Below are 18814 nucleotides of genomic sequence, written 5' to 3' on the forward strand. Positions count from 1 at the left end.
AATTATGGCCAGTCATGCTGAATGGGAGGAAGTTCTCCGTTTATATTTGAACCATAAATGGCCCAAATGGGTACAGTGGGGTGATGCCCCGAAACCGGATCTGGGATCCGAGGGAGAGAATTGTTGGAATCATGCCCATAAGGAAATGGGTAAAAGGGCTCCCAAGCTTAGGAAGGCGATTGCGATTGCTAGTTGTCTTGAACAGCTCCTTGGTAGAGAAGCAGAGATTATCCAGGTTAAACGGGACAGAGAAGCCCAGGTAACCCAACTAAAGCAGGACTTAATGAGTGCTACCATGCGCGTACAACAATTGGAAGCAGAGGTAGGCACAGGAGAGGAAAGGAACCAGATTAATATGATACACATGAGCCAGTTCCAGACTCAATGTGATAAAGCCTACCAAAAGGCACAGCGTGCTGTCAGTGAGAGAGAGGCTGCGCTGCAACAGGTAGAGGAAGTTAAACGTAAATGCAGCGACCTGCAGGCTGCAGTAAAAGTTTTGCACCAAGCAGGAAAAGCAAATACAGCCCGTGGAACAGACCACTCCAAATGCCTGCGCGAGATTGAAGATTTAAAATCACAGCTAGCCATAAAAAGGGATGTAATGTGTGCATGCACCACTGAAACAGGGGAGAAGGTGGTGAAGAAGGCATATGGTATGCTTGCCTTTATAGGACGGGGTATAGAGTATAAAAGCTGGAGTCTGATGATGCAGCTGTATAGAACGCTGGTTAGGCCACATTTGGAGTACTGCGTCCAGTTCTGGTCGCCGCACTACCAGAAGGACGTGGAGGCATTGGAGAGAGTGCAGAGAAGGTTTACTAGGATGTTGCCTGGTATGGAGGGTCTTAGCTATAAGGAGAGATTGGGTAGACTGGGGTTGTTCTCCTTGGAAAGACGGAGAATGAGGGGGATCTAATAGAGGTATACAAGATTATGAAGGGTATAGATAGGGTGAACAGTGGGAAGCTTTTTCCCAGGTCGGAGGTGACGATCACGAGGGGTCACGGGCTCAAGCTGAGAGGGGCGAAGTATAACTCAGACATCAGAGGGACGTTTTTTACACAGAGGGTGGTGGGGGCCTGGAATGCGCTGCCAAGTAGGGTGGTGGAGGCAGGCACGCTGACATCGTTTAAGACTTACCTGGATAGTCACATGAGCAGCCTGGGAATGGAGGGATACAAACGATTGGTCTAGTTGGACCAAGGAGCGGCACAGGCTTGGAGGGCCGAAGGGCCTGTTTGCTGTGCTGTACTGTTCTTTGTTCTTTGATAGTGACCCAGGGGTAGAGTGGGGGGATTTAGAAGAGGAGGCCTGCCATTATGCAACAGCTAGCATCACTGCCGACTGGGGACCCCCACCTCCCTTCCCAGTAATGGAACCGGTGGCACCACCTAATCCAGCCCCATCTCGGAAAACTCAGTCTCAGCTCCTAGTCCTATTCCCATCCCAATAAGCCCAGTCACTAATCCGGTTCCTGTACCGATGAATCCGGTCACCACCCGACGATAGGACGGACAGAACCACAATGTGACTTATGTAACTCCATACACCATGACACAGCTCACTGACATAGCTAAAGTGATTGGAGTATTTGAACCCTCCGGGGATCCACATGCTCTCTTTGACCAGGTCACCCAATATCGTGTTTTAACGGCCTAGACGAGGCAGAAGAGGTTAAACTTATTCTGTTATATTTAAGTCCTGCCATCCATTCCGCCCTACCCGAACCCCAGAACGTGGCCAGGGGAACCCTACCAGAAATGAAGGCAGCCGTTCTGTCCGCCATAGGCTACAATAGGGATGACCCGGTACAAGGCTTAAACAACTGCCAACAAAAGAGAGGGGAGCACCCGACAGCCTATGCTGGACGACTATGGAACCAATTTGTTGCGGTTTTCGGCCAATTAAATTGAGTCCAATTAAATGCATACCACCAGCCCACATGGATCCGGACCCTGATAGCACACGCCACCGAGGGGAGTCGGAAAGCCTGTGAGAATTTTGACCCTGATGATAATACACACACAGAAGCCTGGACCATCCGCAAAATGACTCGCGTGTGGGAACGGGAAGTCAGACAAACAGACACCCCCAAGCCCACAAAACACGGAATGATGAACCCGATCCACACAGACCTGGCCCCAGTTTGGCGTAATGAAGGGGGAGGTGGAAACAGGGGACTGGGAAACTCACCCCCATATACCCCTGCCAATCATCGATACAGAAGACCGCAGCCCTGTGCAGAACCCCGATATATTCCCAACCCCAGGTACATGGAACAAGATAAAACCAATCCCAGATATGCACCCCCACAAGCTCAGTGTTATAACTGCGGGCAACCCAACCATTTTGCCCGGGACTGTAGGGCACGGCACCACCAAATTTCAGGGGACCAGCAAACCCCGCGCACACATACACTATTGCTGATCGCCGACACAGGGAACCACAAGGCCGCACAGGACATAGGCCCAACCCCCGACACCGAGAACGATACAGAGCTAAGCCCAGAGGCCCATGCCCACAAGCGCAGTGTTATACCTGCGGGCAACCCAACCATTTTGCCCGGGACTGTAGGGCACCACCCAACTACCCCACACGACCATCTCAGTGGTTCCCCGACGATGGACCCCGACCCATGCTCCTCGAAGGACTGGCCCGACAAGCCACTATAACCCCCACCCACTACCCCCAGGACCAGCACACAAATCTGCGGTTCCCGCCCCCATTTACAGGGCTTCAGGAATAAAATCCTAACCCAGGGGACCGTGACCAAAAGGATGGGGCCCCCTGCAAACCTTACCCCCTATGGCGCCCCTGGTACCGGGACCCCCAGAACCGTTTGACCCGGCGCTCACTACCAGAGGCGGTAATGCAGTGGGTACCTGGCTGCCAAAGCCCGCCCATATAGGTTCCCTCCACTAAGAAAGAATCAGGACATCACAGTCCAGATTGTAAATAGCTTTATCTGTCCACTCCACGCATCACCCAATTGAAAAGGGTTTCTTATCTGCCCACATTATACTGTGCCATAATCTTTCGACACACCACAGTTTGGTTGTGGGATGAAGAATCTATTGTTATACTGTGCCATAGTCCTTCAACAACAAGGACACATGCCACATACCCAACATTTTATTTTCACGCTCTGCAAATTCCTTACCCCACTCAACCCCATCAACACTGATTGCCGACCAACCCTTCGTATGACACTATTGGGCCTTTATTATTCATTTACTTATTTCTTTGTTTTTTTTAACAAAAGAGGGGAGTCATACGACATTCTAGTAAAGAAATGGAAAAGAGAATCAGGTATTAATAAGAATTAACAGGTGCTACCTTGATCTCCCCCAGAATGAACTACATACTTCTCTGCTATCTGGGACTCCTCGTCTCAGACCGAATCACAGACACCACATCAACCAAAGACCAGAAGATCAGCCTACAATACCTCGGATATATGTGGTTCACCCCACCAGGTGCAGGCAAATGTAAGGATGGCATCTTATGAGTACACCCCAATAACAGTATCACCTATGGGTGTAATAACCAAAGAGTGGTGTACAGGAAAGATAATGGGAGCTCTGATTACTGCTCCCTAAGGACGGCCCTCACTAGTGATTGGTGGGCGTACACTAACCATGGGTGCATGGAGCTAGCCTGTCTAGCCCATGGCCCAGAAAAAGGGCTGGAATTAGGAAAGAAGTGCCCCGGTAAGGTTATTCAGAACGAATATATATACTATGAAATTAAGAATAGGTTAAGACCAACTGTTAACACACCCATCCCCACTTGTCCCGAAACCACCCCAGGGCCCCAAAATTGGTTGATACTAAAACATACAGGGAAAATATTATTCGACAACACACACTACGAATTGGTACCAGTAGTGATAGATTTAGCCGGAACACAATTACCAGACTGGTGTCCCTCCCCACTTAGAAAATTGTACCTCCACTTGACCCAGAGGCTGCTAAGCCGAAAGACTGGAACACACGCGGGGAAGAGACGCCCAGGTTGAAGGGGCGCAAGAGGAGGGAAATCCTGAATGATCTGGCGACTGCATACGGAGCAGGGGTATCCACCATTAATGCACTGGATCTGGCTGATTTGGATAATAAGCTCAGAGTCCTAACCTGACAAGTTAAACAGACCTTGGACAGCTTAAATGAAAATTCTCGGCAAGATGCCGAGGGAGATTTGGCTGAGAACAGGGCTAGTAGCCTTGTGGTTACTGGACTAGAAGGACATGCCCAAACTATTAATTAGATCGCCCAAGAGAGGGTGGAAGATGATGCCAGGCAACAGAACCGAACCCTATGTAGCATCTATGGGCAATGGATGGTCGAGCAGTTGAGAGAGAATCTCGACCAGGTTAGCAGGGGGAAAGTTCCGTCCTGGATCAGTGATGAACAGATTGAACACCTGTACCAGGGAAAAGACACCCCAATGTCACTAACTGCCAATTACGACAACTGACCAAGGTCTGGTCTAACGATAGTTGTAGAGGAACCCCGGGGACTGCACTAGGAATGGTGTTGGGGATCCCAGTAATTTTAAAAGATAAGGTCGGGTTGAGACTTTTTGAAGCCGAAAATATTGGGATCATTAGAGGAGGGATGTGGATGGGATACCAGGGGACGCTACCGTATGTGGTTGAGAAAGGAGGGAAGCTCATTGGCACCAGACTGGAGAAATGTGAACACACAGACAAAATGGTTGTGCGTCCATATTCAGTGTATGAAAATGAACGTGCCCTGTGTGGATTCAGAACAACCACTAACCTAAATTGTACACTGGAAATTCGAAATTTGGAAAGGGATGTCATCCGGGTGGCTTACAGGGGGGAGGGAGAATATTGTATTACAACCTCGCTAGAAAATTACCAGTATGGAGCATCCATTTGTAACATCCACAACACTACCTTTTGCATTAAAGCACAGATTCCCGCTAGGATAGGATTAATTGAGATGGTAGACATACACAGAAGAGAGAAAACACTAATAAATGCTAGCGAGAAATTGGGACAAAGCTTGGGAGACTATTTTGAAAAATTTGATACTGGGATAACACTTCTCCCCGAGAAACTTCAACAAATTCGGACACAATTGATCACAGCACACAAGACCTTTGTCAAAGTGGTGCAACAAACAGGGGAAATAAAAAAAGAACATTAATGAAATTAGAGTCACTACATGGTGGGAGGACCTTTGGGATTGGGGTTCAAACGTCCAAATCCACCCATGGGTCCGCATTCTGTCATACCTGGCCGTAATAGGAATCCTACTTATGGCAGTGTACCTAACCATCCTCACATTCAAATTTGCCCGATGGAAGAAGGAATTTCTGCAAAACGTGGACTCGGCAAGGGCCATCCGACATCAGGAAAGGCTCTACAATCAAGAGCCTTGATACTCTCCCACCTATATTTAATATGTATAGCCACTTGTCATTTTGTACTGTTTATTGTTTTGTTTTGTATATGACCTAGTAATGTATTGTTTCTTATTGTTTTTTAAAATTATTTTACTTCATTTAAATTTGTTGATACCAATGTGGGTTAGGGATTATAGTATCAACCCCAGATTCAGAGTACTTGCTTGTTGAGATGGTTTGGTAAGAATTGTGTGATCCGGTTCACTGATGCTCACTGGATCAAGAGGAGGGAATGTGGTAATATAATCAGGGCCTAGTTTTAAGGCTGATTAAATTGGATATCCTAAATTAAAGAATTGGGCATATTAAAATCAAACAGTCAAATCTCGGGCAGGCCAATTGTACAAATACACAAACATGTCTGGGCCTGACCCATCAACCACCCATCAAAGGTCGTTGCACTCTACTGATACTTAGCAGGAGATCATTGCACCCCATTGAAATGCACTGGCCTATTGTTAGAAGCCCAGATCGGGCCAGACTTTCTGTCACCGAGAATTCCTGCAGTTAAGCTTATCTGATAACAGGTTACATGTAAGCAACAGCATGGAGATGGACACCTGGGGGCGGATCCTGGTGTCCTGTCAGGCAGATATCAAGAAACCCACTAGATATTGGTACCCCTTCCTGGGACCTCATTGGCCGGAAGCCAGAGAGGTTTCTGGAAAGGCAGGCAGGCTGGGGATAAAAGGACACATTTCAGACACACCAGGAGCGAAGACTTGACGAAGGAGGTGACCTTGACCATCCGGAAGGTCAGACCAGAAAAGGAAGGAAGGAAGAAGCTGCCATTGAGACCCACCTTCGGGATGACGGGCCAGAGGGACTCAGAGAATCGAGCCTGCAGTTTAACCAAACCATCTTTGTGGGTAGTATACTTGAATCTGGGGTATCCTCTTGATTTATGTGGGTAATTTAAGGGTAAATAGTGTAATTATTAATAAACTTGTTGAACCTTTACTTGTGTTTGTCCTTTGTCCACCTTGCAAATAAGGACACCGGGGTAAAATCTTAGAGTAAGCAAACTGGTTGAAAGTATCTGAGAATTAACAGGTACAACAAGTGTGAGTGAGTGCGAGTGTGTATGAGTGTGTAAGTGTGTGTGAGTGAGTGCGAGTGTGTGTGTGAGTGCAGTGTGTGAGTGCAGTGTGTGTGAGTGTGCGTGCGCGGGTGTGTGAGTGCGTGTGTGAGCGCAAGTTGTGTGTGTGTGTGTGAATGAGTGCATGTGAGTGCGAGTGTGTGTATGAGTGCAGTGTGTGTGAGTGCAGTGGGTGTGTGTGTGAGTGCGAGTATGTGTGTGAGTGCGTGCGCGGGTGTGTGTGTGAGTGCGTGTGTGAGCGCAAGTTGTGTGTGTGTGTGAATGAGTGCATGTGAGTGCGAGTGTGTGTGAGTAGGTGTGTGTGCGAGTGGGTGTGTGTGTGTGTACAAACACTGAGGCGTCTCTAAGGGTAACGCGTTGTATAAGTATCTATTAGAAGGAGAACGAGGAACAGATATATTTACACATAGTTTAAAAAAAGAATCCTACGTTGTATAAACTCATGGGCATCAATCAGATTTGAGGAGGGAAAGCTCATGGTGAGACAGCTCTGCCGGGAGTGGAAATGTGAGGAAGCAGAAGTAATTGCACGTGTTGGCTGAGGGATTTTTTTTTCTGTTTGTTATTTAGCTGCCTCAACACATAAAACCTTGGCAGTTGTCATCATTAAGCAGAGGCTTAGAAAAGACCATCAATATCCGCAGCAGTGCCCAGTGTTATGTTGGACTCACTCTGCCTGATGAGCGTTGCTAAGGTATCCAGGTAGGCACTGTGTGCCTTGTGCAATCAGGCTGCTTTTATAATAATGCAATCAGTTTTGATTTACATAGTTACACAGCGGTGATTCTATTTGCGAGGAGGGGAGCAGCGGAATCCAAATCACTTGGCAGTTCTTCACACTGTTATTAAAGTGTGCGACGGATATGGGATATTGGGCTGGCAAACTGGTGATTCTTCCCGTGGAACAAGCACCCAAACAGGGCAGCTGATACGCTCAACACGACCCAGTTGGAAGCACTGCTGCTTAGCAACTGGAAAGTTGGGAGTTTGAGCCTGGGTCCAAGGCTTGAGCACTCTCAGAGGCACTGCTTTTCAGGTGACATGTCAGGGGCTTAGTTGGATGTTAAAGGTCAAAACAGAATCCCTACAGAGTAGAAAGAGGACATTCGGCCCAGCGAACCTGCAACAACAACAACCCCACTCAGGCCCCAACCCCCAGAACACCATGCACTTACCCCGCCAATCTCCCTGACACTAAGAGGCCATTTAGCATGGCCAAGCTACCTAACCCACACATCTTTGGAGTGTGGGAGGAAACCGGAGCACCCAGAGGAAACCCACGCAGACATGGGGAGAATGTGCAAACTCCACTCAGACAGTCACCCAAGGCTGGAATTGAACCTAGTTCCCTGGTGCTGTGAGGCAGCAGTGCTAACCACTGTGCCACCATGCCGCCCTCAACGTTCCAAGAATCATAGAATAGAATCCCTACAGTACAGAAGGAGGCCATTTGGCCCATTGAGTCTGAACTAACCACAATCCCATCCAGGCCCTATTCCCGTACCCCGCACACTTACCTTGCTAATCCCCCTGACACTAGGGTCAATTTCGCATGTCCAATCAACCCAACCCGCACATCTTTGGACTGTGGGAGGAAACCGGAGCACCCGGAGGAAACCCACGCAGACACGGAGAGAAGGTGCAAACTGCACACAGACAGTCACCTGAGGCCGGAATCGAACCTGGGTCCCTGGCACTGTGAGGCAAAAGGTTCCATGGTTGTTTTGAAGAGGTTCATATCCCCCCCCACAACTAACCCCGGAAAAGCAGATTACGTGGCCACGGACTTCACTGCTGTTTGCACAAAATAACTGCTGGGGTTTGCCTGTAAAACTAACGTTCTCCTTCAAAGTGAGGCCTAATGAGGCACTGCTTAAATCCATCCCCTCGTAATCCTTTTAAGGCAGTGTTAAATTCAATAACTGTGCTTCCCAGGTCTTATTTTGCCTCTTCTCCTGAGCTCAGTTAGTTGATCTCAACTAGAATATCAGTGGTGATAATGTAACTGGTCTCTATGACCTGAGGGGGGAGTGATCTTATCCAAAAAATTCTCAGTCCTGAACAAGCGTAAAAATGGGAAAGTTTCAGCTTCGTTTCTTCGGCGAAGCCGCAAGTCCTTAAGCCACTCTGTGCAAAAAACCTTGCTAAATCTTGTTCCTGTTAACAGGGGGAGGGGGCAGGACCTAAACTCACTGGAAAGCCGGCAGCTGACAGCAGAGGACGCAATCACACAAGTGCAGAAATCACCGGATATCTGGTGCCCGGTAAGATCGCGATAGGCGAGAAATCAGGCGCAAACCTGATTTTTCACCTCTATCGCGATCTTACTGGCTCACCCTGCCCATTGACCAGTGGGACAAGAAGGTAAGATCATCCCCGAGGTATAGGAGGCAATATGTCAGCCAAGAAGCTCATCCCCTTTTCTCATCCTGTTAAGTGAAAAAAGGAGCAGAAATCACCGGATATCTGGTGACTGTGAAGCCCACCGTAGTTGAATAGGGGAGGTGATGGCCTAGTGGCATTATCGCTAGACTATTAATCCAGAAACTCAGATAATATTCTGAGGATCCAGGTTCGAATCCCGCCATGGCAGATGGTGGAATTTGAATCCAATGCAAAAAATCTGGAATTAAGAGTCTACTGATGACTGCGAAGCCATTGTCAATTGTCAGAAAAACCCATCTGGTTCACTAATCTCCTTTAGGGAAGGAAATCTGCTGTCCTTACCTGGTCTGGCCTACATGTGACTCCAGAGCCACAACAACGTGGTTGACTCTCAACTGCTCACTGAAATGGCCTAACAAGTCACTCAGTTGTATCTCACCACCACCTTCTCAAGGGCAACGAGGGATGGGCAATAAATGCTGGCCAGCCAGCGACGCCCATGTCCCAGGAATGAATTAAAAAAATACAGCCAACACTCATAGGAATGGAGGCAAGGTACAAATGGATAGCTGGAGCCTGTGAGGCTGCATTCTCAAATAAGTTGAAATAAATTTTCATTGAGCATCAGCAGATGGACAATCCCTGACCTCTATCCAAGGGGAAACAGTATATTTAAAATGTACGAGTCCAGTGCTTTTTTCCCACTTGACAAACATACATATTTATTTTGCATGTATATCTACATTTCTTAAATAAAATACTGTGCTACTTACCATGATAAATAATTTACAACATCAGTCCTTTTGCCTTCACTAAAAACTATATAGCCCCATCGTGCAGACATTTAATGTCAAAGATTTTAAATTTTAAATAATTGTTCTTTCCTTGGCCTCATTCTACAGTATCACTTCCACTCAAGACAATCCAAATATGGTAAGTACCAGACATTATATTTACAGGCCCTTTAGGGCGGCAAGGTGGCACTGCTGCGGCACAGCGCCAGGGACCCAGGTTCGATTCACCGACTGACGAAGCCAAACCGCAGCCTGACAGCGACCCGGAACACCCCGACCGCACAGACCCATCCACCGACGCAGGAACCGCAAGCGAGGCAACAAATCCTCCATCCGCACACCGACCAGAGCGAAGAACCTCACTGGGCACAACTATACCCCTAACACCCGCAAACTACTCTCACCGTCTCCCAGGCTCGAAAAGAAGCAGTTACTCCAGGAAGCAGGCCTGCAGGTGAGAGTGAATCAATGTGGTCCCAAGGCACCCCTACCCAGCTTACTCCTTGCAAATGTACAATCTCTGGAAAACAAGCTAGGCGAACTTAGAGCTAGACTCACTTTCCAAAGAGAACTGAGGGACTGCTGTGTACTCTGTTTCACGGAGACATGGCTCACTCCTGCTTCACCGGACAGTGCCCTACAACCAGAAGGCTTCTCAATCCATCGAATGGACCGTACAGCGGCCTTAGGCAAGGCTTGGGGAGATGGGATCTGCTTCCTAATTAATACCTCGTGGTGCCTAGACGTAGTAACACTGACAAGTTTCTGCTCCCCAGACCTAGAATACCTTACGCTAAAATGCCGCCCCTACTACCTTCCGCGGGAGTTCACCTCCATTATCCTGATGGCAGTTTACAACCTACCCCATGCGGACGTGAAGATTGCGCTGGACGAAATATACACAACTACAAATAGCCTTGAGATGAAACATCCCGAGGTCTTGTTCATCTTGGTCGGGGACTTCAATCAGGCCAAGCTCAAGAGCGTACTGCCAAGTTACCACCAACATCTCTCCTGTTCCACCAGAGGCTCAAACATCCGAGACCACTGCTACACAAATATCAACATGCCTATTGCTCTATCGTCCGCCCACACTTTGGCAAATCAGACCACAAGGCTGTGCTCCTGCTCCCGGCTTACAAGCAAAAACTGAAGCGGGAGAATCCATCAAAGAGAGTCGTGCAATGTTGGTCTGAGGAATCGGATGATCTCCTACGGGGCTGCTTGGAGCCAGTGGACTGGTCAGTATTTAAAAACTCTGCAACCAGCCTGAACGAGTATGTCACTATAGTAACTGACTTCATCAGTAAGTGTGTAGAAGACTGTGTGCCAAAGAAGCAAATCTGTGTGTTCCCCAACCGGAAACCATGGATGAACAGGGATATCCATTGCTTGCTGAAGTCCAGGTCTGAGGTGTTCAAGTCAGGCGACCCTGACCTATACAAAAAAGCCAGATACGATCTAAAGAGATCAATCAAAGGTGCCAAAAGACAATACCGGACCAAGCGAGAGTCCCAGGCTAGCCACACCGACCCCCGCCGACTATGGCAAGGTCTGGAAGACATAACAGGCTACAAGATGAAGGCATGTAAATCGCCGGCTCCAACGCACCCCGCCCTGATGAGCTCAATGCATTCTCTGTCCGTTGTGAGCAAGAGGTCAGTGTGAGCATGCCCTCCACCCTGGAAGCCCTGGATGAACCTGTATCTGGGGTCACCATTGCAGATGTCAGAGCAGCTTTCTCAAAGGTCAACCCACGGAAAGCGACTGGCCCGGATGGGGTACCCGGACGTGCACTCAGATCCTGCGCGGGTCAACTGGCAGAGGTGTTCACAAACATTTTCAACCTCTCTTTACAACAATCTGAGGTCCCTATCTGCTTTAAGAAGACGACCATCATCCCGGTACCTAAGAAAAGCCAAGTAGCGTGTCTTAATGACTATCGTCCGGTGGCTCTGACATCCATCATTATGAAGTGCTTCGAAAGGTTAGTGATGGCATGAATCAGTTCCAGCCTCCTGGACTACCTGGATCCACTACAGTTTGCCTACCATCGCAACAGGTCCACATCTCCCTGGCCCTGCACTCAACCCTGGAACACCTAGATAACAAGGACACCTATGTCAGACACCTATTTATTGACTACAGCTCAGCCTTCAACACATTATTCCCACGAAACTCATCTCCAAACTCAGTGGCCTGGGCCTCGGCTCCTCCCTCTGCGACTGGATCCTGAACTTCCTAACCCACAGACCACAATCAGTAAGGACAGGCAACAACACCTCCTCCACAATCATCCTCAACACCGGTGCCCCACAAGGGTTGTTCTCAGCCCCTGACTATATTCCTTATACACCCATGACTGTGTGGCCAAATTCCCCTCCAATTCGATTTTCAAGTTTGCTGATGACACCACCGTAGTGGGACAGATCTCAAACAATGACGAGACAGAGTACAGGAATGAGATAGAGAATCTGGTGAACTGGTGCGGTGACAATAATCTCTCCTTCAATGTCAACAAAACAAAGGAGATTGTCATCGACTTCAGGAAGCGTAGTGGAGAACATGCCCCTGTCTACATCAACGGGGACGAAGTAGAAAGGGTCGAAAGCTTCACGTTTTAGGTGTCCAGACCACCAACAACCTGTCCTGTTCCCTCCATGCCAACACTATAGTTAATAAAGCCCACCAACGCCTCTACTTTCTTAGAAGACTAAGGAAATTTGGTATGTCAGCTACGACTCTCACCAACTTTTACAGATGCACCATAGAAAGCATTTTTTCTGGTTGTATCACAGCTTGGTATGGCTCCTGCTCTGACCAAGACCACAAGAAACTACAAAAGCTTGTGAATGTAGCCCAATCCATCACGCAAACCAGCATCCCATCCATTGACTCTGTCTACACTGCCTACTGCCTCGACAAAGCAGCCAGCATAATTAAGGACCCCACACACCCCGGACATTCTCTATTCCACCTTCTTCCTTCGAGAAAAAGATACAAAAGTCTGAGGTCACGTACCAACCGACTCAAGAACAGCTTCTTCCCTGCTGCTATCAGACCTTTGAATGGACCTACCTTGCATTAAGTTGATCTTTCTCTACACCCTAGCTATGACTTTAACACTACATTCTGCACCCTCTCCTTTACTTCTCCCCCATGTACTCTATGAATTGTATGTTTTGTCTGTATAATACACAAGACACAATGCTTTATCAATACATGTGACAATAATAAATCAAGTCAAATCAAATCAAAAATCAAAGAAACTGAACTGGATCAGCCATATAAATGCTGCGGCTACCAGAGCAGATCAGAGGCTGGAAATGCTGCAATCAGTAACTCACTTCCTGACTCTCCAAAGCCCGTCCACCACCTACAAGGCACAAGTCAGGCGTGTGATGGAATGCTCTCCACCTGCCTTGATGAGTGCAGCTCAAACAGCTCGATACCATCCAGGATAAAGGAGCCCGCTTGATTAATACACCTCCTACAAACATCCACTCCCTCCTCCACCGACGCACGGTGGTAGCAATGTGTTCCATTGACAAGACTGCACAAACCCACCAAGAATCCTTTGACAGCGCCTTCCAAATCCCTGACTTCTACCAGCTAGAACAAGGCAGAAGATGCATGGGAACACTGCCATCTGCAAGTTCGCTCCAAGCCACACAACATCCTGACTTGAAAATATATTCGCCATCTCTTCACTGCCGCTGGGTCAAAATCCTGGAAGTTCCTCCCTAACTGAACTGTGGGTAAACCTACACTACATGGACTTCAAGAAGACTCTTCTAAAGGGCCATTAGGAATGGGCAATAAATGCTGGCCTCGCCAGTGATGTTCACATCCCATGAACAAATTTTAGTAAAGCCACATTGAAATAGATCCCAGAGGAAGGCAATTGTCCGCCCCTACCTGATCCTCTCCATATGTGACCTCAGTGCACAGAAATTGGCTGACCTTTTTTTGCCCTCAGGGCAACTAAAAGATGGTCAGCAAATGTGACCTTGTTCTGCACATTCTAGGAACAAACAAAAAAAACAATTCAATCTTTCCAAAGAAATCAGACTTTACTGGCCCTTCTTCATCATTTTGGTTTGGAAGGTCCAATGTCGCGTTCCAAGTCCAATATCTTTTTTGTTAATTATTTCTAGTTCCTAGTTCCTTGCTCAAACTCTTTGGGTGTGGTCTTACCGGCCGTTCACGCCACACTCCTGCTGCAGCGAGTGTGGAGAATTTGGCGGCCAACCAAATCTCCGTTCACTGCAGCAGGATGGGAAAATCCCGCCGGCACGAACGGTGGTAACATTCTGTGGCCTTTGTCTTCCAATTTGGCTTTCCTGTATCTTCCTCCCCCTCTGGTCTATCAATGACAAAGTTTTCAGATGTCTCACATCTACACTCTGCCTCTCCTGATGCATTTCTGGCTGCCTTCAATAGCCACCTGAAAAACCGACTTGCCTTTTTACTGATCTCGCCAAGCACCCTGCTCTTCCTGTGCTCTGATCTGATGCCAACTGTGAAGTGGCGTGGAACATTCTTTCTTAACTACCGACGCTATATAAATATAAATTGAATTGATCCAAAAAGATTTCTGAAGAAAATTGAACCATCACTTTTCATGACCACAGCACTTTACACGAGTTACTTTTGAAGTGACGGTCGTAATGTAGGAACCAAGGCAACTAATGTGCATGTAGCAAGCTCCCACAAACAGCAATGTGTTAATGACCAGATCTCTGTTTTTGTTTGAGGGATAAATATTGTCCTGGACCTAGGAGATATCACCCTTGCTCTTTTTCAAAATTATGCCATGGGATTGCTACATCCACTGGAGCAGCAAGACAGGGCCTCAGTTTAATGTAGCTTCCAAAAGACAGCACCTCTGACAGTGCAGCACCCTCTCTGTACATTGGACTCTTTGCTTTTTGATTGTTGCACTCAAGTCCGGGTGATGGATTCTGTGGCGTCACCATCCTGACCGCTCCCCCCCCTCCTTCCCCCTCCCCCCTCCTCCCCCCTCCCCACCCCCCATCCACCGCCTAAAACATTGGGGTGAGTCTCTCCCCTGCCCCACAATCCCAACGGCTGCCTTGCAGTAATTTAGCAATGGGAGCAGAGTTAATTCTTTTCAGGTGAGACTTCTGTCTTTGATAACCCCCATGACTTGCATGGGGGAATCACAGACTGACCTCTCTGTATGACTCGCTGAATACGAGTTCCCTGGGGATCGGTAATTAACTCACCAGGTAGAGCTCGCATACCGACCCCTGTATAAAGCAGGCCCCTGAGTAGGTCCATTATTCCATTGTCACAGTTGGGACCTGTTTGTGTTCACCACAGGCTTGTGGTTTTTGCTTTATTTTGTTTTGTGCAATAAAGCACTGCTCTTTTACAGCCGACTCCTGGAGTTATTATACCATCCCTACTTCAGGATTGGCCGGCAGTTCTGTAGCCCCAGCAGCGCCAGTGGGAGCAGTGGCCACTGCTGGTACTGCAGGCTGTCCCATTACGCCAAGTCCAGCTAAGCATGGGCCCTTGGGTCTTGGTGAGGAGGGTGAGGGGCTGGGTTGATGATACCTGGGAGGACCTTGGGACGGGCCCAGGGCACCCTGAAAGGAAGTTAACTCTCCCCATTCAACACTAGCCTGCGCAACTAAAGGCTCTCCTGTCACCCCAGTAAATTGCAGATTGCTCAGAGGTAGGTGGGTAGGTGAATGGGAAGGGCACCCTTTGGATTTTGTGTGTCCCAATGCCTTCAAACCCGCCAGCAGGGAGTGTAAAAATACAGCCCCAGAGGTGAGATTTGAACCCATAACCTTCTAACTCAAAGGCAAGAATGAACCCATTGAGCTACAGCCGAGTGCAGTGAGAGTATGTTGTTGCATGGACTCAAAGAGTAGTCAATGTCACATTGATTCCTCAACTCTACCTGGCTTAATTGAGAAACTCCTGGTGAAGTGTGGGACAAGGGCATGCAGACTGACCAGATTAATTCACCAATTTGTGCTAACAATACGGGCGGCACAGTGGTTAGCTCTACTGCCTCACAGTGCCAGAAACTCAGGTTCGATTCCCGGCTTGGGTCACTGTCTGTGCGGAGTCTGCACGTTCTCCCCATGTCTGCGGGGGTTTCCTCCAGGTAATCTGGTTTCCTCCCACAGCCTGAAAGACGTGCTGGTGAGATGCATTGGCCATGCTAAATTCTCCCTCAGTGTACCCGAACACGCACTGGAGTGTGGTGACTAGGGGATTTTCACAGTAACTTCATTGCAGTGTTAACGTAAGCCTACTTGTGACACTAATAAATAAACTTTAAACAAATAACTGGCCTCCACACTCCTGAACGAGGGAAGCAAAAACAAAACATCAGTCCACATTCCCACTCCTGGTTGCAATCCAGCAACTCCTGTTTTGAAGATGTATGTGTGCATGTGTTGTGTGAACAAGATCAAACGGGAGTGTAATGGCCCCCTGTGATCAGATAGCATGCCATGACTCAATGCTGCGACTATATACGGGTGCAGTACCAGAGCGTGCCAGGCAGCAATGAGACTGTACATCAATAAAAGTCAGTGCCTTCAGGGAAAGAAGTGAGAGATTTCTGCTGGCAGAGAGGTCTTGTGCATGCATAGTTTTACAACAAAGTAATGTTTTGATGTGATCACTCATACTAAAAGGGGATTATTGTCAGATCCAAGGGGAAAGAAGATTAAAGTATGATGCCGAAAGGATTTGCTATGACATCTTCATTACTGCGAGAGTCGCATTCACATTAACAGGTACAGGATTTCCTTAAAGAGAAAGAGGCTTGGCTCATTAAAAAGAAGCAGCCTGTACATCACACAGACTATTCAGCCCAGCCCGCCATGCTGGTGTTTACGTTCCACCTTCCCCCCCTCCCCCCCGACCCCACCCGTCCGACTTCATTTAACCCTCTCAGCAGAGTTTTCTACTCCTATCTTCCTCATGGACTTACCTAGCTTCTCACTAAATGCATCTGCTGGAACAAAAGCAGAAAATGCTGGGAAATCTCAGCAGGTCTGACAGCCTCTGTGGAGCGAGAATCGAGCCAACGTTTCGACTCTGGGTGACTCTTCGTCAGAGCTAAGAGCAAAAAAAGTCAGACAAATGTGATCACACATTCTGATCAATTGATGGATGCTTTTAGTGCCTTTCTCAGCCTTCTTTGTCCAATTACAAACTCCCCCGCCCCACATAGTTTAAATCTCATCTAATTTTCTTTGCTCTTAGCTCTGACGAAGAGTCATCCAGACTCTAAACGTTGGCTCGATTCTCTCTCCACAGAGGCTGCCAGACCTGCTGAGATTTCCCAGCATTTGCTGTTTCTGTTTCAGATTCCAGCATCCGCAGTATTTTGCTTGCATCTATTGCATTTCCTATGGTAGCTATTTCCAACCCAATCACTCTCGAGGTAAAGAGATTTCTCCCGAGTTATTATTGCTTATATTTATTAGTGACTGCTGTCTTATACTTATGGCCCCCTGTTGTTGGTCTGAATCAATAGGCCAGGAACAGGCAGATTGGATGGTTTCACACTCACACTTGTTTCTCTAAAGGGAGAGCAGGGTCCACCTTCTCGGGCAACGCGGAGCTGTGCTCTGGAGTCTGTGGCTTGGTGAACTTTGACCCTGTGGCCAGCGGGCTGAGCTGTTTCTGTTGCCTCAGTCGGTCTTTGGCAGAAGGAGAGGACCGGTCCCAATCGCAGCCGTCAAACTGGACTGTAAAAAACACACAGAGCGGCGGGTTAATCATAGAGACATAACATAGAGGAGGAGGCCTTTTTGGCCCATCTTGCCTGTGCTGGCTCTTTGAAAGGGTTATCGAATTAATCCCGCTCCTCATCCTCTTTCCTGTCAATATTCCCCGTTCAAATCAAGTCAGGTGCGATCTTACTGGCCGTTCATGCCACACTCCCGCTGCAGCGAGGTTGGAGAATTTGGCGGCCAGCCAAATCTCCGTTCACTGCAGCGGGATGGGAAAATCCCACCAGCACAAATGGTGATAAGATTCCGGCCATCATCTTTTAAATGTTGCTATTGAATCAGCTTCCACCGCCCTATCAGACTGGACATACTATTCCTGCCTACTTCATCCAAACCCTTCTGAGGTTTGAACACTTTTCTCGAATTTCCTCCTGAATATCTCTCCTCAGATGCACCATAGAAAGCATTCTTTCTGGTTGTATCACAGCTTGGTATGGCTCCTGCTCTGCCCAAGACCGCAAGAAACTACAAAGGGTCGTGAATGAAGCCCAGTCCCTCTCACAAACCAGCCTCCCATCCATTGACTCTGTCTACACGTCCCGTTGCATCAGAAAAGCAGCCAGCATAATTAAGGACCCCACACACCTCGGACATTCTCTCTTCCACCTTCTTTCTTCGGGAAAAAGATGCAAAAGTATGAGATCATGTACCAACCGACTCAAGAACAACTTCTTCCCTGCTGCTGTCAGACTTTTGAATGGGCTTACCTTAAGTTGATATTTCTCTACACTCTAGCTATGACTGTAACACTACATTCTGCACCCTCTCCTTTCCTTCTCTATGAACAGTATGCTTTGTCTGTATAGCGCGCAAGAAACAAAACCTTTCACTGTATACTAATACATGTGACAATAACAAATCAAATCAAATCAAAAATCAAGGAATACATCCCAGATCCTCTGTCTCTCCACATAAGTGAAGTCTCTTATCCTGGTATGAATCCAATAAATCTCCTCAGAACCCTATCCAAGGCCTTATCATCCTTGTGCAGATTACTGAGCTTCCACGCAGTGAGCTCCCTGATTTGAGTCACCGGCAGGCTGGGACATCTTGCCAGAGGAGAAGGAAGTGACATTTTTTAAAGAGCCCTTTTAGCTTGGTGCATAGAAACCGTGGCTTGCCTCCTCATCGTATTCTTGATTGGATAAGGATGGCTTGAATCCCAGCTCTGTCAGATCCCACAGTGTGTGCAAGAAACCAGATGGAGCAACCAGTTATCTCCTGAGGAGAACGTAGATCACCTCTGGCCTCAGGATCAGGTCAGATGTGATCCATTGGCCCAAGAAAAATAAAGAATTGGATGGAGTTTT

The 18814-nt window shown here is 47.9% G+C and overlaps 1 protein-coding gene across 1 annotated transcript in view; it reads right to left on the reverse strand.

Moving 5' to 3' along the window:
* The window catches only part of LOC144479461 (SH2 domain-containing adapter protein F-like), a 309295-nt gene that overhangs the window by 83410 nt on the left and 207071 nt on the right, over positions 1-18814 (reverse strand). The window contains 1 exon segment of the mRNA XM_078198151.1: positions 17282-17459. Coding sequence (XP_078054277.1) covers positions 17282-17459 — 178 coding nt within the window.

This window comes from Mustelus asterias, chromosome 26, assembly GCF_964213995.1.
Source record: "Mustelus asterias chromosome 26, sMusAst1.hap1.1, whole genome shotgun sequence".
Lineage (NCBI taxonomy): Eukaryota > Metazoa > Chordata > Chondrichthyes > Carcharhiniformes > Triakidae > Mustelus > Mustelus asterias.